The 19,977-nt window shown below is 46.7% G+C and overlaps 1 protein-coding gene across 1 annotated transcript; it reads right to left on the bottom strand.

Moving 5' to 3' along the window:
- Window positions 1-10,736: 10,736 nt before the first annotated feature.
- vamp8 (vesicle-associated membrane protein 8 (endobrevin)) lies at window positions 10,737-18,823 on the bottom strand. The gene is made up of 3 exons (XM_068023341.1): window positions 18,649-18,823; window positions 13,236-13,388; window positions 10,737-11,669 (listed from the first exon to the last, which is right to left on the bottom strand). Exons 1-3 carry the CDS (start codon window positions 18,661-18,663, stop codon window positions 11,526-11,528), a joined length of 312 nt encoding a protein of 103 aa, XP_067879442.1. The 5' UTR covers window positions 18,664-18,823; the 3' UTR covers window positions 10,737-11,525.
- Between the last annotated feature and the right edge of the window lie 1,154 nt (window positions 18,824-19,977).

The raw sequence follows: 19,977 nt of genomic DNA, 5'->3' as shown, positions 1-19,977 counted from the left end.
ATGCCATTGAACATCAAGAGGAGATGGTTGGATTCTCTCTTATTGGAGACGGTCATTGCCTGACACTTGTGTGGCGCGAATAAATCCCGGGCCGAGATTACCAGATAGTCAAAGCAGCAGTGGGACCAATACAGTTGCCTTCAGTGATCAGCAGTGGGAAGCTGGACTCATTGTCCTCCCTGTTCTCCCCTAACCTGAAGTGGGGCTTGTTTGAGACATGTTACGGCCAGGTGAGGAGGGGGGTCACAGTCGCCCCTCTTGCCCTTCCTCTTATTTGACCGCAACAGGATTTATTCCTTTTAAACAACGGTTGTTCTTACCACCTCAGTGAGTGTTTTACTTTTCACCGTCAATGTGATCATAAAGCAACCAATTGGACAGGTTTTCTTGCGTTTAAACAAGAAAGAGGTAAGTTTATTATACTTAATAAGCTAAACCCGATCCAAACATAATTTTAAAAATGCTACACGTTCACACACACATTCACACGCTGATCTCACACAGTCACAAATAGATCGCAGAGTGGCAAGTGGGTTTTTTCAGTTTGATTAAAGTCCAGAACAAGTAAAAGTTGAATACACAGTCTGAGGTTGGATGATTCGGTGGTCTGCCGGCTGGAGTTGTATTCTTGAAGCCTTTGCCTGGTCAAAGTGCACTTTGTGGCTGGTGCGCTTGGCCCAGGGTTTTCTTGGAGGCAGTCTTGTAAGTGGCTATTTTCCCCTGGTCTCTGTAGCAGTCTGTAGACTTGTAGGGCCCACAGTCGCAGATGGTTTTCAAACTTGGTGTTTTCTGGGGAGAGAGAAAGAGAGACAGAGAGAAAGAGAGGCACACAGCCTTCTCTGCTGCTGCAGTCTCACTTACTGTTTGTCTTTTTAGAAACATAGAAAACATAGAATAGGAGCAGGAGTAGGCCATTCGGCCCTTCGAGCCTGCACTGCCATTCAATACGATCATAGCATTTCATCCAAACTCAGTAACCTGTTCCTGCTTTCTCCCCATATCCTTTGATCCCTTTAGCCCTAACAACTATATCTAACTCTTTCTTGAATATATTTAATGATTTGGCCTCAACTGCTTTCTGTGATAGAGAATTCCACAGGTTCACCACTCTCGAGGTGAAGAAATCCCTCCTCATCTCAGTCCTAAATGGCTTAGCCCTTATCCTTAGACTGTGACCCCTGGTTCTGGACTCCCCCACTATCGGGAACATCCTTCCTGCATCCAGTCTGTCCAGTCCTATTAGAATTTTGTAGGTTTCTATGAGATCCCCTCTCGTTCTTCTAAACTTCAGGCAATACAAGCCTAATCGACCCAATCTCTCTTCATATGTCAGTCCTGCCATCCCAGGAATCAGTCTGGTGAACCTTTGCTGCACTCCCTCCATAGCAAGAACATCCTTCCTCAGATAAGGAGACCAAAACTACACACAATACTCCAGATGTTGTCTCACCAAGGCCTCGTATAATTGCAGCAAGACATCCTTGCTCCTGTACTCGAATCCTCTCGCTATGAAGGCCAATGTACCATTTGCCTTCTTAACTGCCTGCTGCACCTGCATGCTTACTTTCAGCGACTGGTGCACAAGGGCACCCAGGTCTCGCTGCACCTCCCCCTTTCCCAATCTATCGCCGTTCAGATAATAATCTGCCTTCCTGGTTTTGCCACCAAAGTAGATAACCTCATATTTATCCACATTATACTGCATCTGCCATGTATTTGCCCACTCACTCAACCTGTCCAAATCACACTGGAGCTTCTTTGCATCCTCCTCACGGCTCACACTCCCACCCAGCTTTGTGTCGTCTGCAAACTTGGATATATTACGTTTAATTCCTTCATCTATATCATTAATATATATTGTGAGTAGCTGGGGTCCTAGCACTGATTCCTGTAGTACCCCACTAGTCACTGCCTGCCACTCGGAAAAAGACCTGTTTATCCCTACTCTTTGTTTCCTGTCTGCCAACCAGTTCTCTATCCATGTCAGTACCTTACCCCCAATTCCACGTGCTTTAATTTTGCATGCTAATTTCTTATGTGGGACCTTATCGAAAGCCTTCTGAAAGTCCAAATACACCACATCCTTATCTATCCTGTGTATAACAAAACTCCCAGTTTTTCAGAGATGGATAGACAGTCACATGACTGCCTCAGTGTATTCTCTGGAACCTTCAACGAGATGCAATGTTCAGAATTGGCTCCACAGGCCCCGGGTTGCCAATATTTACACTCGGAGGGGTTTGCTCTTTCAAAGTCAATGTGTCAGGATGGCCTTGACTGCTATGCTAATGAAACAATCCTGGGTAATTCAATTACTTTGAGCAAGCCATTGTTCTGGGACCTGGGCTTCTTAGACTTCTGTCTCCGGTTGGGCCTTGGAATGTTCATACGTGTTTCAGATGCAAATTGCAGTGGCCATCTTGGCTGCCCATTTTTTAAAAGTTCACTGCAGGATTTTTTCCATTGAAAGTCTAATGTAGGTTTCCAACCGATAATTAATATTTCTCATTTGGCATATCGTGTTTTCTTGACAATAATGCCCCAGCTCAGCACAGACCAGGAACTGAATTTGTGATCCAGCTCGTGTGATCTTACCAATGGATAAACTCGCTGAAGCCCGGGCAGCTGGGGGCGAGATGGGGGAAGGCGATGGGGCGGGGGGCAACTTTTGGGGGGGGGGGCGAAAAACAGGCCAAGGGGAGGAAGAGGAGGGGTGGCATTAGATGAGGGGACGTGGGTCCCCGGGGGGTCTGCTTTTGTTCCGATTAGGAAAACATCGTTTATTTTCATCGCTGCTTTGACGCACTCAAAAAAAAAGGAGGCTGAAGCTGCAAATTCTTTTCGTGGGTGCTTGGCTTGAATATTAATGCCTGCTCCATTCCAATGATGGTTTCCTTTCAAAGAGTGTTTAAAGTCATGTGAAAGTGTCTCAGAGTGAAAGAAGGAAATAGAAGGGTTTCATTAATAAGTGGTAAAACAGTACACAGTGCTCTTTGTCACACAGACAGTGAAACTGCCATGCACTGTGATACTGAGCCAGCTAGGCTACAAGATCCCAGATTAAATCCTGCTCCATGCTGAGATTAGCTGACAGCCAAGACAGCAGTGGGAGCAATACAGTTGCCTTCTGTGTCCCTGGACTCGGAAGGAGGCAAATTAGCCAGGGTTCCTATTCCTGATTATCATTCAGCTACCCCTGCTGGAACATGTCTACTTATGGAAGTGACCACTATTTACATGCCAGCTTGGACGATGGCCAGCTATTCGACTGTGGGTAGCATCGCTGCTCGGCCAAATTTTGCCCCAGCCAACGTGCACACACACAGGCACTCTCCAGCAGGAGGCACCGGATAACGATTGCATTACAGATTGCTCGGGACACTCTCCACATGGATCAGTAACTAAACTATATTTATGCATCACGAGGTCAGAAGGGGGGATGTTCGCGGATGATTACACAATCATCAGCACCATTTGCAATTTCTCAGATACTGAAGCAGTCCGTGTCCATATGCAGCAAGACCTGGACAACATTCAGGCTTGGGCTGATAAGTGGCAAGTAACATTCGCGCCACACAAGTGCCAGGCAATGACCATCTCCAATAAGAGAGAATCGAACAATCTCTCCTCGATGTTCAATGGCATTACCATCATTGAATCCCCCACTATCAACATCCTGGGGGTCACCATTGACCAGAAACTGAACTGGAACAGCCACATAAATACTGTGGTTACAAGAGCAGGTCAGAGGCTGGGAATTCTGTAGCAAGTAACCCACCTCCTGACTCCCCAATGCCTATCCACCATCTACAAGGCACAAGTCCGGAGTGTGATGGAATACTCTTCACTTGCCTGGATGGGGCAAGAAGCTTGGCATCCCATCCACAACCTTCAGCATTCACTCCCACCACCACCAATGCACAGTGGCAGCAGTGTGTACCATCTACAAGATGCACTGCAGCAACACACCACGGCTCCTTGGACAGCACCTTCCAAAGCCACGACCTCTACCAACTAGGAGGACAACAGCAGCAGATGCTTGGGGACACCACCACCTGCAAGTTCCCCTCCAAGGCACACACCATCCTGACTTGGAACTATATCACCGTTCCTTTACTGTCGCTGGGTCATAACCCTGGAACTCCCTCCCAAGCAGCACTGTGGGTGTATCTACTACACGGACTGCAGCGGCTCACCACCACCTTCTCAAGGGCAATTAGGGACGAGCAATAAATGCTGGCCTGGCCAGCGACGCCCACGTCCCACAAATGAATCAATAAAAAAAGAAAGGCAGCAGCCAATTTGCACAGAGCAAGCTCCCAGCAATAGCAATGAGATGAATGACCAGTTAACCTGATTTAGGTGTTGGTTGAGGGTTAAGGGCTGGCCAGGGAGAACTCCTCTGACTCACTGGCAAGAGTTGATAAGCCCATAAGGAGGGAAATTGCATTTGTACAGTGCCTTTCTGTCCTTGACATGTCCTTTGCTCTAAGGAGAACAAACCCAGCTTTTCCAACCTAGCCTTGTAACTAAAATTCCCCCATCCCTGGAACCATTCTGGTAAATCTTCCTCGACACCCTCTCGAGGACCCTCACATCCTTCCTAAAATGCGGTGAACAGAAAACAGGAACTCAGCAGTTAGGAGCAGGAGTAGGCCATTCGGCCCTTCGAGCCTGCTCCGCCATTCGATAAGACCATGGCTGATCTGGTTGTGGTCTCAACTCAACTTCCCCGTCCCATAACGCTTGCCACCCCTGTCCGTTAAAAATCTATCTAACTCGGCCTTGAATAAGTTCAATGACCCAGCCCCCACTGCTTTCTGGGGAAGAAAATTCCGCAGACTAGTGACCCTTTGAAAAAATAAATTCTCCTCATCTCCGTCTTCAAAGGGAGGTCTCTTATTCTTAAACTGTGTCCCCTAGTTCTTGTCTCCCCTACAAGAGGAAACATACTCCCAGTATTCACTCTATCAGGATCTTATATGTTTCAATAAGATCACCTCTCATTCTTCTAAACTCCGATGAGTAAAGGTCCAACCTGTTCAATCTTTCTTCATAATATAAGCCCTTCATTCCCCGGAATTAGTCGAATGAACCTTCTCTGAACTGCTTCTAATACAATTATATCCTTTTTCAAATAAGGAGACCAAAACTGTCCACAATTCTCCAGATGTGGTCTCACCAAGTTCCTGCACAGCTGCAGTAAAACTTCCCTACTTTTATACTCGATTTCCCCTTGCAATAAACGGCAACATTTCATTTGCCTTCCTAATCACTTGCTGTACTTGCATACCAACCTTTTTGTGATTCATGTACCAGGACACCCAGCTCCCTCTGTACTGCAGAGTTCTGCAGTCTGTCTCCATTTAAATAATATACAGCTTTTCTATTCTTCCTGCCAAAGTGGACAAGTTCACATTTTCCCACATTATACTCCTGGGCGCAGTACTCCAATTGGGGCCTAACCAGAGCTTTATAAATGTTCAGCATGACTTCCGTCTTTTTGTATTCAGTTTATTTTATTTTGTATTTATGAAGCCCAAGATCCCAAATGCTTCACCAACCACTCTCTCAATATGTCCTGCCACCTTCAAAGATCGATGCATATGCAACCCCAGGTCCCCCTGTTCCTGCACGCTCTTTAGAACTGTGCCACTAAGTATATATTGCCTCTCGCTATTCCTGCTGCCAAAATGCATCACCTCACACTCGACAGTATTAAATTCCATCTACCATCTCACATAATTCAGCAGAATAAGCACAATAAATGCAGCTGCTACGACTGTAAATGGACCAAAGAGGCTCAACCGGCTGCAAGGTTTCATTGCAGCTAGTGGCTCCCTCTGGTGGGCATGCAAAAGAAGGCAATCCTCAGCTTGGGTTCGGTTGGCCGCTCTCCACTGTAGTGATGATTATAGATTGATGATTGTCTGCTAATGATCAACTATCCATCAACTCCTGCTGAATGCGAGCCCATGGCGGTGAATGAGAATAGGACCTCGCTCCGCTGCGATGCCCCACGTGGTTGAATAGCTCACTGATGGAAACTGGGTGCTGAGGACAATGAAGCGGCCATTGAACCACACTCTTAGGGAGGAGTCAGCTCTCTCAGGAAAGGATGCGGGGAGAAAATCGTGGGGGGGGGGGGGTGCGGGGAATAAGATACATGTTTTAAATGTTGTTCATCACCTCCAATTGCCTTCATCCGAGAGTTACTCAGCTCAAAATACTCTCTTAAAACACAGAATCACAGAATAGTTAATATTTACATCACGAATGCCTCGATTGAACCTGCCCCCACCGCACTCTCAGGCAGTGTATTCCAGATCCTACGTCTTTTGCCAATTATCTTAAATCTGCGCCCTCTCATTCTCAATCCTTTCACCAATGGGAACAGTTTCTCTCTACCTACTCTTTCCAGGCCCCTCATGATTTTGAATACCTCTATCAAATCACCTCTCAGCCTTCTCTCCAAGGAAAACAGTCCTAACTTCTCCAATCTATCTTCATAACTGAAGTTCCTCATCCCTGGAACCATTCTCGTGAATCTTTTCTGTACTTTCTCCAATGCCCTCAATGCTTTCCTAAAGTGAGGTCGAACTAGTGTCTTTTACAAGTTCAACATAACCTCCTTGCTCTACTCTATGCCCTTATTAATACAGCCCAGGATACTGTATGCTTATTAACTGCTCTCTTAACCTGTTCTGCCACCTTCAATGACTTATGCACATATACACCTAGGTCCCTCTGCTCCTGCACCCCCTTTAGAATGGTACCTTTTATTCCATATTGTCTCTCCATGTTCTTCCTACCAAAATGAATCACTTCACATTTCTCCGCATTGAACTTCATCTGCCACCTGTCTGCCCATTCCACCAACTTGTCTGTATCCTTTTGAGGTCCTCTGGCACCACCCCCGAGTCGAAGGAAGACTGGAAAATTATTGCCAGTGCATCCGCAATTTCCACTCTCACTTTGTTCAGTATCCTAGGATGCATCCGGTCCCGGCGCCTTATCAACTTTAAGTACTGACAACCTACCCAATACCTCCTCCTAATGCTCACCACGTTTTGAAGGAGGCGATCGGGAATTTCACAGTTCAGGCAGACACAGTGTGAAAACATTCACTGCTGCACTCTGTTGAAATCTTGAACTTAGAGCAACTAAAGGTTCCTTATCTTTGCATACCAACTTTAGCATGCTTTATTTCTTTATTTCTGGGAAGGCTAGTTTTAAAGAGCTTTCACCATTGCTACAAATGCTGAGAACTCCCCCGCTCTCCACCTGAAACTTCAAATGGGGCTTTGGTCTAACATCCAAAAGGCCTGACCTCTGACAGTGCAGCACTCCCTCAGTACTGCACTGAAGTATTAGCCTAGGTTTTGTGCTTAAGTCTCTGAACTGGAACTTGAACCCAGAAACACAACACTACACACACACACACACACACACACACAGTGAAAGCCAGCTTCCTGATTTTATCTAGTCATTTATGAGGTTTTTGTGTGAGATGGCGGAGTGGTCACCAGGCCTTGTGCAGTTGCACGTTCTTGAGGCGTTATTGTCTTGATGCAAACTCTGCACTGGTCTGCAACAAGTGTTGTGGTTTACATTTCAAACAGACCTTCAGCAAGGCAAATCGTGGCGCTGTTCCGGCAGTAGGATTAAGAGTGCTGTAACCAGGCCCGTGGTACATAGTCGCAGCCTATAGCCTGGCAAGGCCTCCGCCTGGTGCAGAATTTATTTTAAGGCGACTGGATGAAAACGGCCAGATGTAGCGAGGTGCGTTTGACATCCGCTTATGAAGAAGATGCACAGCCCAGTCACAGCACTCACTGGGAGTTTATCTATGGAAAGTGAGGGGATGTAGCCCACAATTTAATCTCAATGTTCAATCATAGAATCAGAGAATGTTTACGGCGCAGAAAGAGGCCACTCGGCCCATCGTGTCTGTGCCGGCCAAAAAAGGATTCACCTATTCTAATCCCACCTTCCAGCATTCGGTCCGTAGCCCTGCAGATGAGGGCACTTGAGGTGCATATCCAGACTCCTTTTGAATGAGTTGAGGGTCTCTGCCTCAACTACCTTTTCAGGCAGTGAGTTCCAGACCCCTAACCACCCACTGGGTGAAAATGTTTTTCCTTATCTCCCTTTAATTTTTCTACCAATCACTTTAAATCTATACTCCTTCCTCACTGACTTCTCTGCTGAGGTGAATAGACCCTTCACCTCCACTCGATTCAGGCCCCTCACACCTTTGTACATCTCAATCAAATCTCCCCTCAGCCTCTTCTGTTCCAAGGAAAACAACCCCAGCCTATCCAATCTTTCCTCACAGCTGCATTTTTCCAGTCCTGGCAACATCCTTGTAAATCTCCTCTGTACCCTCTCTGGTGCAATGACATCCTTTCTGTAATGAGGTGACCAGAACTGCACACAGTATTCAAGTTGTGGCCTAACCAATGATTTATACAGTTCCAGCATAACCTCCCTGCTCTATATTCTATACTTTGGCTAATAAAGGAAAGGATTCCATATGCCTTCTTAACCACCTTATCGACTTGTCCTGCTACCTTCAGGGATCTGTGGACATTCACTCCAAGGTCCCTCACTTCCTCTACACCTCTCAGTATTCTCCCATTAATCGTGTATTCCTTTGCCTTGTTTGACCTCCCCAAATGCATCACCTCACACTTCTCCAGGTTGAATTCCATTTGCCACTTTTCTGCCCATCTGACCAGACCATCAACATCTTCCTGCAGCCCACAGCTCTCCTCACTATCTACCACATGGACAATCTTAAGTGTCATCTGCAAACTTCTTGACCATGTCCCCCACATTTACGTCCAAACCGTTAATGCTTGGAGCATTAACTCTGATGCAGCATAGTGTTCCTCTGATACTGTTGTGTTGTCACATGGTCAGAAATAGATTCAGAAACAATTGCATTAAAAGGAAGTACTGAGAGCTGTTGTATTAGTTACCTCAGCTCTCATTTCCCGTGTTGAGAGAAAGGAATGGTACCACTTCTTGATTCTGTAATCTATGAGTTAGCTAGAGGGGAGGGCGAAGGCAATGACAATTGGTTTCTGTGGACCTGGGTTAGGGACAGTCACTACCCAGTGACTCCATTTGCTAGAAAGGCATGTGTGTGGATATGAGGCAAGGTTTGGATCAGGCTCCCACAAGCAAATAGCCCGCCCGCATTCACAGTCTAAGCTCAAACATGAAGACTGAGGATGTGGGCAAGGGACCAGAAAACACCAAGTGAGAGACAGCGCCTTCAGGGAGAGGAGGAAACCAGTAGAAGAAGTAAAACATGCAACAACCACGTTACATTTATATAGTGCGTTCAACACCATAAAAATGTCCCAAAGGCACTTTGCGGGAAATTTCTAAAGCAAAATTTGACACTGAGCCACATAAGGTGATATTAGGACAGACAGCCTAAAGCTTGCTCAAGGTAGGTGTGAAGGAACTTAAAGGAAGGTAGAGGGGTTTCGGGAGGGAATTCCAGAGTTGAGGGCTCAGGCAGCCAAAGGCACGGCCGCCAATGGTGGAGCGATTACAATCAGGGATGCTCAAGAGGCTGCAATTCGATGCTCGCAGATACCTCGGAGGGTTGTGGGGCTGGAGGGGATTACAGAGATAGGGAGGGGTGAGGCCATGGAGGGATTTGAAAACAAGGACGAGAGTTTATAAAATCAAAGCGTTACTTGACCGGGAGCCAGCGTAGATCAATGAGCACAGGGGGTGATGAGTGAACGGGATTTGGTACAAGTTAGGACACAGGCAGCAGAGTTTTGGATGACCTCAGGAATGTGGGAGACCAGTCAGGAGTGCGTTGGAACAGTCAAGTCTAGAGGTAATGAAGGGAAGTAAGGATTTCAGCAGCAGATGAGCTGAGGCAGGGACGGGGGCGAGGTCAGGCAATGTTGCAGAGGTGGAAATATGTGGTTTTAATGATGATGCAGATATGTGGTCGGAAGCTCCTGTTGGGGTGAAATATGACACCAAAGTTGCAAACAGTCCGGTTCAGCCTCAGACAGTTGCCAGGGAGAGGGATGGAGTCGGTAGCTAGGGAACAGTAGTCTGGGAACAATGGCCTCAGTCTCCCCATTATTGGAATTTCTGCTCCTCCAGTACTGGATGTCAGATAAGCATTGTGATAATTTAGCAACAGTAGGGGAGTTGAGAGAGATGGCGGTGAGATAAAGCTGGGTGTCATCAGCATACATGTGAAATCTAACGCTGTGCTTTTGGCTGATGTCACCGAGGGTAGCATGTAGATGGGAAATAGGAGGGGGGGGGTGGCCAGGGATTAGAACCTTTGAGGGACACCAGAGGTAAACAGTGCAGGAGCAGGAAGAGAAGCCATTGCAGGAGATACCCGGTCTACGATTAGATAGATAAGAACGGAACCAGGTGAGTGCAGACCCACCCAGCTGGACGACAGTGGAGAGGCGTTGGGGGAGGATGGTGTGGTCAACCGCGTCAAAGGGTGCAGACGGGACGAGGAGGGATAGTTTATCACAGTCACATAGGATGTCAGACTTTGATAAGAGCTGTTTTGGTACTGTGTCGAGACAGAGTAATGGTTTATTTCGGGACGATGGCATTGACGGTATGGTTGAGCAAATCATTAGCTGTAGTAATGTGCTGAAGGGAAGGCTAGACAGTCGGGATTTTGAAAGCGATGTGAAAATCTGCAGAAAAATGACACACGATTCAGCTCACACAGAGGCAAGTAAACTTTAATCATCCACATTCAAAGCAATTCAGATCGAAGATTACAATATTAAAAAGAGCTGTTCCAACATTCTCTTCCACCCTGATCCACAGTTAAGGGATCTTCAATTCGGTCCCAGTTAACCAATATGAGGGAGTGTTCAAATATTTGGAAAGCTTATCTGAGCCAAAGCAGGCCAGTGTTAAAATACCGAGCTTGCACAACACACAAGAGGAAGGACCAGTTTTATGTCACATTACAAACTGCCATTCTTTGGAATGTGTCACATTAGCATAGTAGAGGGGCGTTCTTCTTGCTGAGGAGTGATGCACATTTTTTGAACAGAGTAATAAAGTGAGCTTTGCTTTATCTAACCCCGTGCTGTACCTGCCCTGGGAGTGTTTGATGGGGATAGTGTAGAATGAGCTTTACTGTACATATAATCTATGCTATAGCTGACCTGGGCAAGCTCAATGCCTAAGATAAATTATTCCTTTCACCACTACTAAAGTCTCTCACCTCAGTGCGCACAGAATTCACGGAAAACGTAGTAATGGTTACTTGAGGACATTTCTGGTATTTCCAGCCCTCTTCCTAATATTTTATTGACTCAACATTTACATCAGTAAGTTTTTTACAAATAATTTTTGCGGGGTTGTGTACAGTTGAAAATATACAGCACCAAGAGTGCATCTGCATCACGAGAGCAGGACATAGACTGGACAAAAAGAACACAAAACGTCTTACTAAACAACTCAAGTCAAACCATGCTGAGGTACTCCACGGGCGCCTGCTGTTAGGTTGGAATGACCCCTGTGGCAAAGAGAATAATCAGGGTCAGGATAATGACGACGATGACTACAAGCAGGATGATCATCTTTGTATTTTTCCACCAGTATTTCCTCGCCACTTTCTGTGAGGTGGTTTTGAAGTGCTCTGACTGCAAAGCAATGGGCAAATAGTATAATAAATAACAGTTGCATTTAAATTGTGCCCTGTCACCTCAAACCCTCTCTCAGGCGCTTCACACAACAGGAGGAACTGTCCACAGCATTCACTCCGACATACCACGTGTACCATCTACAAGATGCACTACAGCAACCCACCAAGCCTCCTTCAACAGCGCCTCCCAAACCCCCAACCTTTACCATCTAGAAAGACAAGGGCGGAAGGGACAAAGAACACCCACCACCTGCAAGCTCACCCCACAAGTCATACAACATCCTGGCTTGGAAACATATCATCATTTCTTCATCATCCCTTGGGTTAAATTCCTGGAACACCCCACCTAACTGTGCTGTGGGTGTACCCTCACCACAAGGAATGCGGTGGTTCAAGAAGGCGGCTCACCACCACCTTTGCGAGGAGAAATAGGGATGGGCAACAAATGCCAGTGTGCAAGCAATGCCCACATTTCGTGAATGAATAAACAAAAATACAGCACGGTTATTAATCCTAGCATATATAATTGAGCCATGGTGTTCAACAACACAACCTTCTGACCCAAAGGCCAGGTTTGAATACCAATTGAACCAAGTATTAAACCAGGGGAGAGAAATAAGAAACAAGTGAGTAATACATGAGAGCTGAAGGACAGGTTTTTATACAAACACATGGAGTATAAGCAACCAACTGAATGAATTGCAGGAGCAATTTCAACTTGGAGGGTATGACATGGTCGCCATTACTGAGACATGGCTGCAAGACAGTCAGGACTGGGAACTAAATCCACCAGGTTATAAGGTCGACAGGAAAGAGAGGGAAATGGTAGAGGGGGAGGGGAGGAACCTTCGTGATTAGAGATGAAATCACTGCAATGATAAGAGAGGATATAATGAGAGGTACGCAGGCAGTGGAGACTTTCTGGGTAGAATGAAGAAATAGAAAAGGATTTAAGACTGTAGGGGGCCTATACACAACTCCCACCGACAGCAGCCGTGAAGTGGTAGATTGTACAAATGCAGAGATTAGACAAGCATGTAGCAAAGGCAGAGTGGTTTTAACGGGGGATCTTAACATTTATATAGATTGGGACAAGCAGACTCGCTCAGGTCAGAAAGGTAATGAATTTCTTGAGTGTATTTGACATTGACTCCTGATGGAGTGTGGGCCCAACAGCACAAAGCATCCTCGTGTACCTTGTCCATGCAACCACTCTCAGTGTGTGTGAGCTGAGGCGGTGAGTGTGAACAAGATGTTTGACTTTGACGGGCATTATAGCCAAGCTCTCTTTTGCCCTCACCGAATGTCCACACAAAGTGCAGGCACCAAGTGGGTGCAGGAGTCTTGGCTGATCTTCCCCTCCCTATTCCGGGGTTCCTCAGTCCAATTGCCACATACCTCCTGCTCCCCTGACTGAGATCAGCAAAGTCAGCACAGGCCAGAGTTTGAACTTGGGACTTTGAAGTCTGCAGAGCTCGGCTGCTCACTCCTTTTACCAAGTGCTTCACAGGGGGGGTGGGGGGGAGAGCTTTTAAGTGCATCTGGTTAACAATCGGCAGCTTACACTGGCTTGCAGATCCTCGGTCTTGTTCATGAGATCGTCCAACTTCTCCCCGCGAGCCAGTATCCGATCGACGTTCTCAGACATGATGGTCTTCACTCCTTCCACATCACTCTGGAGAGTCCTGACACGGTCCTGCACTACACGGCCTTCCTCCTGACAACAGAGCACAGCGACGGTCAACAGAGCACAGCGACAGTCAACAGAGCACAGTAACAGTCAACAGAGCACAGTGACAGTCAACAGAGCACAGCGACAGTCAACAGAGCACAGCGACAGTCAACAGAGCACAGTAACAATCAGAGCAAAGTAGCAGTCAACAGAGCACAGCGACAACCAACAGAGCACAGTAACAGTCAACAGAGCACAGTAACAATCGACAGAGCACAGCGACAACCAACAGAGCAAAGTTACAGTGAACAGAGCACAGTGACAGTCAACAGTAACAGCTGTGGTGATCTTCCTCAGCTATGCCAACTTCACTGTCAGAAACTGCGATTTCCTTGAAACTACAGGATGTAGTACTGCTTTCAACACGGAAACTGGAGCAAAGGCAACTTGCATTTGTATAGCGCCTTGGACGAGGAGAGAAATTTCCCAAGGCGCGCCGCAGAGGAGAAATGAATATTGGATGGATGACAGAACACGTCGTCCAAGAGGTGGGTTTCAGGAAGTGTCTTAAAGGACGAGAAAGAAATGGAGAAGTGGAGAGGCTTAAGGAGGGAATTCCAGAGCATGGCACCTGGGCAGCTGATGACACGGCCACCAATGGTGGGAGGAAGGGTGGTGGGGGGGGGGTGTGGGGAGGCCAGAGGCAGATGAATGGAAAATTTAGGGGAGTTGAGTTGTGGGCCCGGAGGAGATTATAGAGATAAGGATGGGGCATGGGCATGAAGGGATTTAAATGTGAGGTCAACAATTTTAAATTTGAGGCACTGGGGGACTGAGAGTCAATGACTGTCAGCAAGGGCAGAGCAGCCGAGTGAGTGGGACTTTGTGTAGAATAGGCAAGGGGTAGCTGAATTTTGGATGAATGGATGTTTACAGAAGGTGAAGGGTAAAGGGCAGCCAGAATAGTCAAGACGAGAGACGTTTTGGATGACAGTTTTAACAGCAGGTGGGGTGAGGTAAGGGCAGGTGATCTTAAGGTGGTGGAAGTTGGGTCCAGCTCCCTTACAATGAATTGATTAATTATTAAAGTGTAGTCATTGTTGTATCTTAGGCAAATGAGGAAGCCAATTTGCCCATAAACAGCAATGAGATGAACAACCAAATAACTTGGGGGGGAGTTTTTTGGTGGCAGTCACTGAGGGATGAACATTGGCCAGGACATGGAGAGCACTCCCCTGCTCTTCTTCCAACAGTGCCAGGAGTTCTTTGACGTCCATCCGAAAAGGCAAAGAAAGGCACTCAGGAAGTTAAATGTCTGCCACTGCTTTGTACACTTTGCATTAGTTTAAGATGTATAACTGGTTCAACAAGAAATTTGTCTCTTTCCTGCGTCAGGCCACACAAACAGACACGGCACATTCTTGTTGGAGGAAGATTACCAGGGGGATTCCAGCTTTCTGCATGCCTCAGTCGTGACATTTCTGGCAGTTACAAAACTCAAAAGGGGGCATATGAAAGTAAGGTTTGTCATGCATGCCCTCAAGCATGAGGCATATTAATTTCGCCACATGGTCATTAAATTTCAAACTGTTGTTGAAATGAAGAAAGGACTTTCTTTAAAAACAATTGCCAGATCTTGGCTGGAAAGACATTTGCATATTAACAGACAGTGCTTGGAAAGGACAAAACAGCCATTCCCCGACACATTCAACCCACAATGGACTTTTGATCACCAGACTTTGAAGGTGGGGGAGCTCACATTCCAGGTTGACTGCGAAGATGGCCGAATACATAAACGGACATGGTCAAACCAGCTAGTCGCATGACTAACTTGCTTGGTAATCTGGGTTTTTTGAACTTGTACAAACAGTTTGGGCAGAAAACAGAATGCTCCTGGACTGAGAAGATCTCTCCTGGCTGGCTCGCCACAGCCTTCTCCTGTCTGTCTGCTCCCATCTCTTTCTCACAAGCCTCTGAATCCACTGAAGATACATGAACCCAAGAGAGAAAAGTCTCCTGCAGCGAACAAGGTTTAAGAAGAATACTGGACCCCAACGAAAAGCAAGATCTACCTACAATCAAGGACCCTACAGTGAGCTCGAAGGACCGTAACAACTCTTCAGATATTGCCTCAAACCTTTCCACTTTATTTTTCTTCTGCTCTGTTTGCATGTGTGCATCGTAAATGCATGCTAGGGTGGGGCGCGTTGTGCATCCGTAGACGTCAACCGAAATAGAGTTTAAGTTTAATAAATTTCAACTTTTCTTCTTTAAGAAAGCCTGTTGGTGCTGGTTTCTTTGCCTTATAATTGGAAAGTGGTGTTTAAAAATAAAACCCTGTTACAGTAAGACCAGGTGAAGGCTGAAAGGGAACCCTAGACCCCTTTATCACCTGGTCGTAACAGGTTTGACCTTGCGAAAGCTTCTCCTTTAATGTAAGCAGTGTAGCGAGCACCTGCTCTTCTGACATGAATCACAACATGAAGATCAGGTCAGTGGCCCAGTTCCTGCCTCTTTCCGACTGGATACCGATCCGACGCAGGAAAGGCAGATCCTTGCGAGAGTGCGTGCCCCATTTCTCGACTCGGGCTAAAGAAAGGTATTTTCAGGAGCCAGGTCACTTTACAGTTAATAAAAATATTCAAAAATGATATACGTATTCCTTCCACTCCACACGGCCTCATTACTTGTTCCCCCAATCCCTCGCCTCCATCGTTTCCCCCTCATCCCTCAGAGTAACTGGACTGCAGTGCCAGCCACTCTCTGTGGTCTTCTTAACGGGCCTTTCTTCACGTGTGAAACCAGATAGTAGGCTATTCAACCGTGAAAGCAACACTTTTCTTTATACAACCTTCTCAAGGGCAATTAGGGATGGGCAATAAATGCTGGCATGGCCAGTGACGCCCACATCCCATGAATGAGTAAAAAAAAAACAACCCTTCAGTGGATTGTGAGATCAGAGTCACATATTATTTAAATCTTGCACTGGTTGGCAAAGGAGAATCTTGCAATGATCTGTCTAATATAGCACTGGTGATTCACTGCTATTGTAATTGTGATCCCTGTAAGTAGCATCACATTCACAAAAATAGACCATGAGTGAAATAAGTCTGTCTTTTTTTTCTCAAATCCCACAAAAACCCTGTCTTTAATTCCTGGGGACCTGGGTTCGAATCCAGAAGGGATTCTCCTTGACCCTCCAAAAGGGATGTATGTGAAATAGTTGGGATAGCCCCAGTTCCAGCTGTCATCGACACAGTGCAGAAAGTTAACACGCAGGTACAAGCCATTACGAAGGCCAATGATATGTTAACCTTTAACACAAGAGGCTTGGAGTGGAAGATTAAGGAAGTCTTGCTGCAATTACATAGGGATTTGGTGAGGCCACACCTAGAGTTCTGTGTAGTTTCCTTACGCAAGGAACAATTATGGGAGGAGAATGGGGAGAATGTGGAACTTGCTACCTCAGGGAGTGGTTTAGATGAATAGTGTAGATACATTCACGGGGAAGGTGGACAATCACATGAGGGAGAAAGGAATAAGGGTTACTATGATAGATTTAGATGGGAGGAGGCTCGAGTGGAGCATAAACACCAGCGTGGACTAGATGGGCCGAATGAACTGTTTCTGTAATCCTATGTTATACATGTCAGTCCATCTCCTCACTCGTGGAGGAAAGACAGCTGAGGATTTGTGCACAGCAAGCTCCCACAAACGGCAGGCAAGATAAGTTGACCGCATGATCTAGGGCTCTTCGAAATAGCGCCGGGGAATCTCTTTGAGAGGGCAGACACAGGGCCTTGGTTTAACATCTCATAGAGAGATACAGCACTGAAACAGGCGCTTCGGCCCACCGAGTCCGTGCCGACCATCAACCACCCATTTATACTAATCCTACATTAATCCCTCTCACATCCCCACCGTCCCTCAATTCTCCTCTCACCTACCTACACTCGGGGCAATTTACAATGGCCAATTTGCCTATCAACCTGCAAGTCTTTGGCTGTGGGAGGAAACCGGAGCACCCGGAGGAAACCCACGCAGTCACAGGGAGAACTTGCAAACTCCGCACAGGCAGTGCCCAGAATCGAACCCGGGTCGCTGGAGCTGTGAGGCTGCGATGCTAACCACTGTGCCACTGTGCCGCCCAAGCTTATCACACATCTACATCTACTTTGATACAGTACTAAAGGGGTGCTGCACCGTCTATGTCACGTCTTTCGCATGAGACATTAAACTCAAGCCAAACTCTCCATATCCAACTCGACGCAGATATTTCATAGGAGAACCGACTCCCTGGAAAAAGTGGCAAACTGCTCTGTGGCAGCAGGCAAGTAAAAAAAGGAAGACGTGCATTCATATAGAGCCTTTCACGACCACCTGCCGCCCCAAAGCACTTTAATGAAGTACTTTTTGAAGTGTAGTTACATGAACATCCATGCAAACATACGAATCAGGAGCAGGAGTAGGCCACTCGGCCCTTCGAGCCTGCTCCGTCATTCGATAAGTTCATGGCTGAACTGATTGCTCCACATTCCCGCCTACCCCTGATAACCTTTCACCCCCTTGCCCATAAAGAATCTATCTACCTCTGCCTTAAAAATATTCTAAGACTCTGCTTCCACCGCCTTTTGAGGAAGAGAGTCCCAAAGACTCACCACCTTCAGAGAAAAAATGTCTCCTCATCTCTGTCTTAAATGGTGGACCCCTTATTTTTAAACAGTGACCCCTAGTTCTAGATTCTCCCACAAGGGGAAACATCCTTTCCACATCCACCCTGTCAAGACCCCTCAGAATCTTATATCTTATATTATATTATACCTTAGTCATTGTTGTAATGCAGGAGAAGAAAAAGGGCATAATTTTCACTTTAATAATGGCATGCGATGAGATGACTCATTAAACCCACATCTGCACGAATGAGACAAGGGTGCAAGAGACTCTTTTCCATCAGGTATATCACAAGAAAAGACAAAAGTAGGAAGTGCTTGCTTTACCAAGGATCAAAGCAGGAGTTGAATGTGACACGGCAGGTCAGAGTCAAACAAAGCTATTTGCCACCTCACAGTCTGCAAAGTGAATTGCTCAGTGAGAGCCGGCGCTGAACAAATGAAGAACCGTACAAGCCAGCTGTGGCATACACCTTAACTTGCCAGGGCCTTGGTGCTGCAAGCCAGAAGGGAACAAATGTCAGGGACTCACCCAGACCAGAGTCCGAGACACAAGAGCACAGTGAAAGCAGCCTCAAACAAACTTCTGCGACACAAAGCGAGAACCACAAGTTTCAGCTCCCCACACTACTTACGGCTGCTACTGCCATGATTTCCCCACGGGAGTATCAGTCCTTGTTCAACTTTTAGCCTGGGAGACACATGCACTTTTGCTATCCAAATTAACTCAAGCAAAAGTTTTCAGAGAACTTCCTGCTGCTTAAATGTCATCATTTGCTCGCACAACTTCCTGCTTCCTTCTTAATTACCATGCAGCAGAGTCCAGCCCTGTTGCAGGAGACTGTTACTGGCCAGATGCTGGAGGAGAGGAATGCACGGCGAGTTAACCCCATCAGCGCCAGGCAGGCACCCACCCTGTGCTCCAGTCGAAAAACGGCACGGGCTTTGAATTATTTGCTCTCCCCTCCTTTCCAGAGGTCCCACTCCGCAGGGACTTGAGTGCATTACCTGCACAGGCAGTCCCGCGCAGTACTGACGGAGGTGCCGATTTTCAGATGAGACATTAAACCAAGGCTCCATGCACCCTCATAGGTGGATGCAAAAGATCCCATGGCACTATTCTCTGATGCCCTGCACAACATATATCCCTCATTCACTCAAAAAAAGAAAAATTATCTGGTCATTATCTCTGCTGGTTTGGGGGAGCTTGCTGTGTGCAAATTGACTGCCTACACGACAACAGTGCCGACCGACTTCGACAGGACTTGAAACGTCCCACGATACAGTTCCCTCGCAATGGTTCCCTCCCAGCGCCTGTTCCCGGTGGCCGCTCATCACAAGTAAAGCGTAGTGAGTGTTGATAAGCTATTCACCCACGGGGGCCATCGCAGCCAAGTTCCGAACACACAAATTATGAGCAGGAGGAGGCCATTCAGCCCCTTCGAGCCTGCTCCGCCATTCAATAAGATCGTGGTTGATCGGATTGTGGCCTCATCTCCACTTTCCCACCTACCACCCACCCCCCCACCCCCCGATACCGTTGGACTCCCTTGTTAGTCAAGAATTTATCTACAGTTCCCATATACAGTGACCCACAGGGAAAACTGTAGCACCCACGCTGCTGCTGCCCCAGCTCGGGGCACCTAGATAAGCGCAGACTGGGAATCAAACCAAAGACTTTGTGGCCAAAATGGCTCAGTGGAGGGGCACCGAGCAGTCAACATACCCACTAAACCTTTGAGGGAGCTGGCATTTATTTTAGCTTGGGAAGTTCCAGGAGAGGAAAAACGGACACAAAACGACGGAATATTTCGTGCAGATTATGATTCATTTCTCAGCTCATACTCATTGAGCCTGTTTAAAGCAGGGATTGACAAGTTTCTAAGTACCAATGATATAAGGGGATATGAGGATAGGAGGAGTGGAAATGTTCCTTTATTAACATCTTTGCTCAGTGGATTGTC

Source organism: Heterodontus francisci, chromosome 47 (assembly GCF_036365525.1).
Source record: "Heterodontus francisci isolate sHetFra1 chromosome 47, sHetFra1.hap1, whole genome shotgun sequence".
NCBI lineage: Eukaryota > Metazoa > Chordata > Chondrichthyes > Heterodontiformes > Heterodontidae > Heterodontus > Heterodontus francisci.
This window is presented reverse-complemented; position numbering and strand designations above follow the sequence as displayed.

Coding starts and splice junctions, on each gene's coding strand:
- vamp8 (XM_068023341.1), bottom strand. Junction 11,670..13,235: donor CCGAGGATCTGCAAGCCAGT/GTAAGCTGCCGA, acceptor ATTGCTTTGCAG/TCAGAGCACTTCAAAACCAC.